We start from the raw sequence: 9,797 nt of genomic DNA, 5'->3' as shown, positions 1-9,797 counted from the left end.
TATCACATGATAAACAAACTATTTCTTCCATCAGTAAATAGGGTTTTGTTAATCCATTTTAATATAATCCATCATTTTCAATCCATACTTTTAACATATATATCATATAGTTAGGTCCAAGACATTTTACTTATTTTATATTTCAAGAATGATGCAACAATTGTTGTTTATTAAATTAATGATTGTAACCCAATTGATGCGTGGGATAGTATTCAAGTGAGAGGTACCGGTTTCTATACAATTTTATTTTTGCGGTTGGATTCGTAATGATCGGTTCCGATTCCAATTCCATTTTGACACCCTTCCTACCACCACCACCACCACCACCACCCCCTTCCCGAGGACGGGATTGAACTACCGAATGGATTTCTAATTCTCAAAATGTTTTAGATTGATTTAGACTAGATTTGGTATGATTTCTATTTTAGATTGATTTCAATCAAGAAATCAATCTTTGACCGGTTTGGTCATCCATTTGGCATATCATGCCATTTTCATCCTCTATTGGCTACTTTGAGAAATGGCTAGTTAGAAACAAGGTTTTGACTTGTGTAAATCACTGAGTCAATTATTAGGTCCAACTTTGGTCGAGGATCTTATTACTCAAGGCTTACTTGAATCGTGAGAAGGTGGAGTCCATAATAATCCACCGTGCCTTTGGAAGGATTAGCGGATGACAAAAACAAATAAAAATGGAACTGAGTATTGCGGAAAGTTTTTGAGACAGTGACTTAAATAACTAAGGGAAAAGGATTTGCCCTAACATCAGTTCGAAAATGAAATTGCATATTCCTTCACATATCATTGTTCTTGTAAAAGAGTGATATGTCATAAATGCCCCTCCCTCTTCCAAAAGGGGTTTCCTTTGCCCAAACTGCATTCGGGGCAGTGTTGGGAACCCTCACACAGAAAATATCATTATTTAATCATTAATTTAGCTTTACTTCTGATAACTTTCCATGATGAAGAGGGATAAAAGTAAGCATTATGGTACACTTTTTATGACCTTAACTCTCTTGCCATCAGTGCAGATGGCTTTGATACTGCTCTGCTGGTAGTAAAAACCTTGAGAGGCCATGTTCAGTTGGTTTGAGCTCTTGTTTCTCACTTCAACATTAAACCCCAACCCCTCTTCCCTCCCCATCCCCCAAAGGATCCTGTACAGCACCCTGCCAGGGCTGCACGTGCAGTGCCGGACACAGTGAGGCGTGAAAAGACCGCCTCACACCTGCTCGGGCAGGGGTAAGGGGGTCTCTTCACGCCTCACTGTGTCTGGTGCTGCACGTGCAGCCCGGGCAGGATGCTGCACAGGAGCCGAGTCCCCCCGCCCCTCCCCCACCAAAAAAAAAAAAAAGGGCTCAACTTTCTTTCTCATCACTCAACCATTCTTACTAATAAAGGTTGCTTAGTTTCTGTACATTTTCTGTTAACCTGACGTATGAACAACAGATTTTGTCCTAAGCATAGCAACCAAATCAAAAAAGTAAACAAGATTATGAAATTTACCATTGTTTCAAGTCTTGAATGTGGATTATTGATTAGCAAAGAGGAGGACACATAAGGTTTAGATAAATAATTAATGGATGAAATACAGAGATACAAATAATGAAATTTTTGGAGAGCACTCTAAAGTAGGGAATTTCTAAAACCACAAAGAAATGAATTAACCCCATGTTGGAACAATTTTCTTTCTTCAACTAAATGGTATACTCTCCGGTCACTGTAATCTGTTTCTATTTTCTTATGATCCTGCCAGTGGAATCAAAAGTCAAAACCCCAGAAATCAGACCCTTTGAACTTGTCTTGCTGGAACTACATCACCAAGATTCTTTAAGTTAATTGCAATTTGGAATAATAAATGAGACTGTATTGGTAAAACTAGGGAATCTTCTATAAAACTATAATACCAAAAGCTAGCTCCAATGTGCATTCATTTGTTCTCCTATCTTGCTCATCACAATCTGACAAAGGTTCCCCTGGTGCCTGGTATAGTATCCCCTGTAATTTTTTTTCCAAGTCCCAGAACCAGTGGTTTTCTGCTTCCATTACCCTTTGCAAGGCTTCTTCTATTCAAGGGAGTTCCTTCAGCTTCAATCCCCTCAATAATACAGCAGCATCTGGCTTCATTGGTGAAGACTCAGATGCCTAGCATGTGAGAGGTGGCTTTATTTTGTAAGATCTTCCATAGGTTGAGGCATTCACAACCCCACATGAATAGGTAAGCTGGTTCATGGCTTTCTTTTGGCTGACTGAGAATCTTTCCTTGTGCCAATTTTGAGACCTCTAAGACAATTTGCATTCATTCTCACTCTTTATGATCAACTAAAAAATCAATTGCCAACGGCCAGCCGGTCTCTTATAGGTCAGTCATGCCAAAAGGAACAAACCATTCGTTTTTTGAAGCCTTAAAAAGGTTAAAACAAATCAACAATCACTGAGAGCTGCATAATCAAAACTTACTACTTGCATATACATAAATCCACATAATGTTCCTGTAAATATACATAAATGGGACCCTTCCCACAAAAAAGGAAGAATCCCCTCGCATATATATAAAACCAAAACTGCATTCTCTGATGGTTGAGACTCATAATAGTAGCATCAAAGCTACTGCTCCTGAACTCCCAAAACTAGCTATATTTACAACTTAAACCGGCTTCTTACGTGCTTTACACTTTTGAATACTTAGTTACAAAGCATAGATCTTCTCCAGGTCTGATTCATAAGCATCTGGATCTGAAAAGCCAGAGTGTCGAGACCATGAAAAGGATTTGCTACCACCAGCCCTTCTAATGCGTCTCTGAGAATCATCACCAAATATTCTAAAATGTTGACGGAAAACACAGTAACACATGCTAGCAAGAGTCCCAACAAGGATTGGTGTACCCAAAACCGTTATGGTAACAGCCATCCAAGAGCTGTCTTTTCCCACAACAATGAAAGCTAATGACAGAAAAGACCCACATGTGCTAATGCAGGCTGCCCACATTAGTTTGTTCACTACCGAAACAACCTGTTTCTGAGCCCTGGTATCCCAGGCAATCAAACTGATCTGAATCACAACAACAGCTAGAGAGATGAACAGAGATGTAGCATTCAAAAGGCAGAACACACGAAACCCAACAAAATCAGCTATTTGACCCTTCCCAACATCTGGCCCATTCCGAAAATATTGACCAGGTAAGTTAAATATAGCCATGAAAGCAATGGAGGCAAACAAAACAGCAACGACTGTCACAGAATTGGTAGTGTTCTGAACAGCTTCTCTGTGCAGTTTCCGCAGCTCTTTTTTAATCCCGGAGACTCTTCTGTCGGTCTTTGCATTCTGTTGGAGCTGTGATTCTACCTCATACTTTATATCACTTACAGTTCTTTTCAGCTCCATTGCCTCAGCCACTTGGCCTACATTCCTAGCATGTTTTGCCCCAGCTTCTACTAGAGCTTCCGCAATTACCAACGCAGGTTCTCCATACTGGAGTTTCTCTGCCAAGTCCATTGCAGTTTCATTCTGACAATTAATAGCATTGACCTCTATACAATGATATCCCAGTAGAAGGATCACTATCTGAAGGAAAGGAGAACATCAACTAAGACATGATGAAAAACAAAATAAGATTTTATGAGTTCTATACAGTTTTCAAAATCCAGTAAATTAATGTGGCAAATCTACTAGTTTTCAGAACAGTGTTTATACAGAGAGATCAGATCTTAAAATTGATGACATTCATTTTTGGATGCAACTAAATAAAACATTTGGCAAACAAATAACACAAAAGGCTCCGATTATGAGTAAAACAAGGCCGAATCTGATTTTCTTTCATATTATGCATGTCTTTCTATCTAGAAAAGGAACTAAATCGACGGAAGAAAACAATGAACTGACCTGACACCTCTACAAAGGAAAGTCAAACATAACAAAAGAAGAAAAAAGATGCCTATGAATCAGGGGGAGAAGCTACGGTCAGCCATAGACCCCCTGTTACTGGATCTAATCCTCCACAAAAAGTAAGAGGTTAGCTGGATTTATTGGGTTCAACTCAAGCTCAACCAGATGAATAGACCGCCAACACAGTGTGTGACAAGCCGAAGGATAATACCAAAGTGCCCAACCATAAAACAACCTGAGCCTTGAATCAAGTTGCTACAAGTTGGATCAAGCAGGTTAGGTCAGGTTCACACCTGATGCATGAGATTAGGTGTGACTAATATTATACAACCTACAATAACCTTGAGTAAAGGTTATGAATTGAACTCGAAACACCTCTAACACAAAGCAGTGCTCCAAAAACTAAGCTAGACATTTGTGATAAATCATAAATTAAAAATGTAATAATTACTAACTAGAACTAGGAAATGTTTTTGGGCTCTGGATGGGTTGCCTGAGAACTCTATGAAGCCAAATTGAGGTTTTAAAATGACAGCCTGCCAAAGTAGACTTCAGGTTGAGTCAGTAAGGTTCCCAAATGAAACTGACCAAAGTTGCAACCTCCTACATGAATCAAAAAGGCTTTTCGAGTCCTTGCAAATCCATCTACTGGATCCAAGAATCTGAAGAACCAAAGAACCAAAGGCCAGAGATGAACAAGAGTGCATGGGGAATGCTGAACATTCTCCACATTGAGTCATAGGAAATTATTTGTTATTGTTTTCATTCGGTAGCTCTTATAATTTCTGTTATTCATTTTTAAAGCCTGGTCCTGTGGGAACAGTAGTTTTTTGTTTTTTGTTTTTAGAGTCAAAGAGTCAAGTCCTGGTTGGAGTAGGAGCCCTGACATTTCAAGTATGTTAGTTTTCCTCGTTTTTTATTAAAAAAAAAAAGATCTGCACTACATTCTTATTCTTAATCCTAGAAGTAGGAATTATTAGGGAGTAAATATATACAGGTTCTGTGGCTTATGTATTCAGTTTTTGTAAGGCATGTTTTGGTACTCTTCTTGCTGCTATTGTTCATCATATTAAAAAATTCCACATTGTCATTTTCCTTCTTAACTGACAATCAGGTTATTATCATACATTCCATAGCTATGTCAAGATCTACTTGCCATCTACAAGTTCTGGATGTTTATTATTATTATTATTTTTTGCTTCAATCTTTGCGTTCCGATCGGGTTACCAACAGAGTCTTTGATCATATCTTCTAATCAAGAAATCTTACAGAGGTTGTTCACAACAATTGTTTGGATATCATCATTCTAGCAAGTTTCCAACCAATTGAAGTATATTATCTTTCTTGCCAATCAGTTCTTTGTCAGCTACCTATTTTGTGAGTTAAATGAATCTCTCAACCAGTTCATTTAATTTGCTTTCTACTGTCATAAAGTTTCATGAGATCCAGACTTGATTTGGTAGAATTTCCACATTTAATTCTTTCAATTCTCTTTATGTATTTTGCTTTAAAAAGAAAGCGGTAATGTGATATTGAGACATCTAACAGTCAGACACCAAAGCCTGACTGTTACCACCTGAGCATGAGGATTTGGTCTGGGATCTGGGCTGCTAACCACTGAATTTTACCACCTGAGCATGAGTGCTCTAAGTTCTTTTCTTTTCATCCCCTAGCTGGTTAGCCAGCCAAGATATCACGTAGTGATACTTTTGGGCCCTTAAACCTGCAGGGATATTACTTTTTCTCTTGTTGTGCTTAGCTTCCTGCAGAACCAAACCGCAAACACATTTCTGTGCTCCTTCTTTAACTATTTTTCTATTGACTTCATTCACTGAAAATTAAGATTTTATGTAATAGAAGGATGAAGTTAGCTACGAAATCAAGAAACTAAGTTACAGATGCCAAGTTTTCAAGAACCTCAAACCCAAATAAATCACACAACCCAAATCTCTACATCCAGAACTCTATATCCTAATACCAGAACTCTATATCCTAATATCATTTTTAGCCATCTGCAAGATATTTTACCTTTTGAATGAGCATTTCTCCTACTAAGGTAGAAGGTAGGATGTGATACATGTCCATGATCAAGGATTTGCACGACTGATAATACTGTCGTTCCTTCCCCCAACTCCAAACATGCTTGCCTGAGCAAATTAAAATCTACCAGAATGTTGAAAAGAACTACTTCGAGTAATGTAGTCCTGATCTATCTACCACAGCATACTATGAGCATAGCTACTGTCCAAAATTCCTAATTTCCTACTGCCCCTCACAAAAGAATACGTGTACAGAACTGGAAAAAAAAATCTCTTTGATAAATAGTAGTGAATGTTGTTCATCAAAAAGGGAAAATAGAACGGACTGTTATGACAGTCATCACCAAATGCTTGCTTATTAATTTGCCTTGAAATTCATAAAAAATAAAAAAGGAAAAAAAATCAGCAAGAAAATTATTATAGCTTGTCAAAATAAATAAAAAATTTTAATTTACATTAAAATTGTCAAATTAAAAAGTAATAGAAAATAATAAATGATATATAATGACAAAATTTATCCTAAAAACAGGTCAAAGTATGAGAAATACCTGTGAACGGCATTTCCTTGTGGCTACATGCAGAGCTGTATTTCCCTTCTTATCGTGTGCATTAAGTATAGACATATCAGTACATAATATCTCCTCTACTATAGAAGGATCCTGACCTTTCACAGCCATGTGAAGTGCAGTCTGGCCCTTCTTGTCTTTAATAGAAACAATTTCTGGATCTGTGTCTATGAGAGCTTTTACTATTCGATGAAGGCCATACCTAACAGCATTGTGCAGTGCAGTTTTCCCATTTTTTCTCACAATCCTAATTGAGCTTTCATCAACATCTAATATGGCATGCACCACCTCCAAGTGGTCCCGGCGAGCAGCTGAATAAAGAGGGCTTGTGTTTGTGGCATCACAAAATTTACAAAGCTCAGGCCACCTGCTTAAAAGCTCTTTCACAACCCCTGGACACACACACACACAAAAAAAAAAAAAAAAAAACCCACTGTTTAAATGCTCTACTACGGTACTACCTCAAATATGTCTTCATAATAACTAAATAATCAAATATCAATTTAACAGTAATTTTTGTTATTTGTACTCATAACAGTACATTTGCAGAAAACCACCATCACATAGAAGTCCAATTCCTTAAGTTCCTAAAGTGATTTATATGCTATATCATTCCAGTGTTCCAATATTTGACAATAATAAAGGACTGTAATCCAGTGCAAATTCCACTTTTATGAGATCCTGGGAGGAGTAGACTGAAACAGTCCTTAGTAGTTTGCTGTTAAGTGTAAAAAATAATTAGGCACAGCTGTAAGTTGACATCTGTGAAGGTTTGTAAAATTGATTCCAAAACTCAGTTTTAGAAAAAAAATTCTAGCTATGGTCACAGCAGAAATAAAATCCCAAATCTCTTATGTTTTGTTAATACAGTGGAATTCAAGGATTTACATGGATCAAACCACAAAACAGGCCCTGCTCAGTTTTCGTAACAATTTGATTAAGGTTTTCTTGATGTAATTGAACATTTAAGCTCTACTCTGTATGTGAGATCCCTGTGACTGTTCTACAAACCCCAGTACAATCCAACCACCTTCAGTGTATACCAAATGGCTCAATGATATTGAACTTCATGGGGCTGAAATCCATAATGAGAAGAGATAAGCCATAAGAATACTATTTGAAGGTGCCAGAGGCTTTGACATGACATGTATAAATCCATGGCAAAAAAAATCTGAAATTGAGAATTTTATACTATATGTGCACCATGGAATTGCATTAGAGAAGTTACATGCTCAAGGATTTCAATCTCATATTACTGAGTCTCTAAATTTTTAAATGCCCATTACTGTACCCAAGAAGAAAATAAGCTTTACTGGCTTTCCATATAGTGTGCAAGTTTATCCGTCCAAAACATCCAATTACTAACACAAAATAATATTTAGAATTTTGATGACGCAATAGATAAGTAGCTATATAAATTATAAATTCCAAGTCTCTCAATTCAACAAAATAAACAGTAATTTGAAAGCAAATCACAACATTATTCAATAACAACAGAACCAAGGAGAGAGACAGAGAGAGGGTATGCAGGGAGGGAAGCATACCCAAGTTCCCGCGCGAGGCGGCGACATGAAATGCGTCCATACCGGACTTGGATCTGATCATCACGGTCTGAAGGTCACAAAATTTTACCAAATACTTGAAGGCCTTTTCTAGATTGTTTTCAGCAGCGATATACAGAGGCGTCTCACCGGCGTCGTTACACAACGCCATTGAGGTAGAGATTGAAGCTGGATCTTCTCCGTCACCCCCTTTTGATCCTTCAAGGACGAGCTTCAGGGAATCGATATTGTCGGATCGAACGGCTGAGAAGAAGGACTGGTGAGAGATGAGTCGAAGACATTTGGGCTCCATTAGAGGAGAAAGTTAGGATTGGGTAGGGGTAAGGCCCCTCTGGGTTGTGCTCTCTCTCTTTTCTCTCAGGTCTAATGGGTTTGAGGAGAGAAGGAGACAAATTTGGAGATGGGTATCTCTGGTTATCTCCATTCTCGTTGATTTGAAGGTCAAAAAGCAATTGTTGAGTTAATTGTGATCCCTCCACCCTGGAATCGCAGAAACTGCTTTCATATTTTTGATGTTGTAACATGATTAACAAAGCAAACGCTGACTCTGTTGCTCATCGTTACTATAAGAGTATTTCCTAAGGTATAAATGTAACGATAATGATAAACGTTGCAACGGTTGATAACGGTTAGAAAGAGGGCAAAATGAGATTATGACTTATGAGAGAGGGAGTCAATTTTTTGCGAGGAAAGAAAAAAATCCCTGGCAGCATTTAAAACCACACATGGGTTGCCGCCATGGTATCATAGACAACAATAACCCCATTGGTTGGGTAGTAAACGGGCGGGTCAAAACGGATCCATATTGACCCGTCCTTTTGACCCGCCCCTAACTACCTTATTATAGGTAAGACTTGGTCCTCTCAAGTGCGGCCCGGTGCACCACACTTAAAGAATTCAATTGTCACCTAACATTTGAAAAGTTAAAAAGACATCACTGCCCATATTTTTATGATTGGATTCTTAAGTGTGGTGCACTGTGACGATGAAAATCTAAAAATCCCACCTGTCTTCTTTTCAAAATGGGCAAAACCTCTAGCTAGCTGGAGACTGGAGAGGGACTCATACACTCTCTCTCTCTCTCTGAAACCCAATGCCCTGTTTTTCTGGGGGAATGTGACCTTGTGTGCACGCGGGGGCCAATGAGACACTTAGGCTGCGTTTGGTAACGGTCTGAACAAAGAACGCCCGTTCTTGATTAGAAACGTTCTTTTGCGTTCTTGGTTTAGAACGGCGTTCTGAGACCGAAAATGACCGTTTGGTAACGTTCTCAAGAACACTGTTCAGAACGAAAATGGTGTTTGGTACAATCTGTTATTCCCTATTTGATGTTAATTATAATATTGCCATTTCTTTGTCAATTATACCAAAAAAGACTTGTAAAATCCTTTTCTCTTACCAACCTTAGCATAAAATTAAAATATCTCATTAACATAACCAAAGTAAGTATAAAAATATGTCAAATTTCAAAGATGCTATTAAAATTGGGTTTTTGAGTGGATTAGTGGCATAACTAACTATGCTATGAACAGTTAAATAAAGAGGGCCTTGGTGGACTCGAACCACCATCCTCTTGGAACATGCTCATGTTCCAAGTGCTCTACCAATTTGAGCTAAAGGCCCATCAAGTTGTCAATGAATTAACACAACAGATTAAACCAAATTATATTCTCCATTCTTTTGGATTCTAGAAAACCAGGAGATTCCATAGACTGAATGATCTTAACTAACTGAAGCACTTGGT

At 38.0% G+C, this 9,797-nt stretch overlaps 1 protein-coding gene across 1 annotated transcript; it reads right to left on the bottom strand.

The window, feature by feature from the left end:
* Nucleotides 1–2,446: 2,446 nt before the first annotated feature.
* LOC122653494 (ankyrin repeat-containing protein At2g01680-like) lies at nt 2,447–8,507 on the bottom strand. Its single transcript, XM_043847342.1, has 3 exons — nt 8,036–8,507; nt 6,474–6,883; nt 2,447–3,565 (listed from the first exon to the last, which is right to left on the bottom strand). The coding sequence occupies exons 1-3, from the start codon at nt 8,343–8,345 to the stop codon at nt 2,690–2,692; spliced, it is 1,596 nt and encodes a 531-aa protein (XP_043703277.1). The 5' UTR covers nt 8,346–8,507; the 3' UTR covers nt 2,447–2,689.
* Nucleotides 8,508–9,797: the final 1,290 nt, after the last annotated feature.

This window comes from Telopea speciosissima, chromosome 3 (genome assembly GCF_018873765.1).
Source record: "Telopea speciosissima isolate NSW1024214 ecotype Mountain lineage chromosome 3, Tspe_v1, whole genome shotgun sequence".
NCBI classification, from domain to species: Eukaryota; Viridiplantae; Streptophyta; class Magnoliopsida; order Proteales; family Proteaceae; genus Telopea; species Telopea speciosissima.
This window is presented reverse-complemented; position numbering and strand designations above follow the sequence as displayed.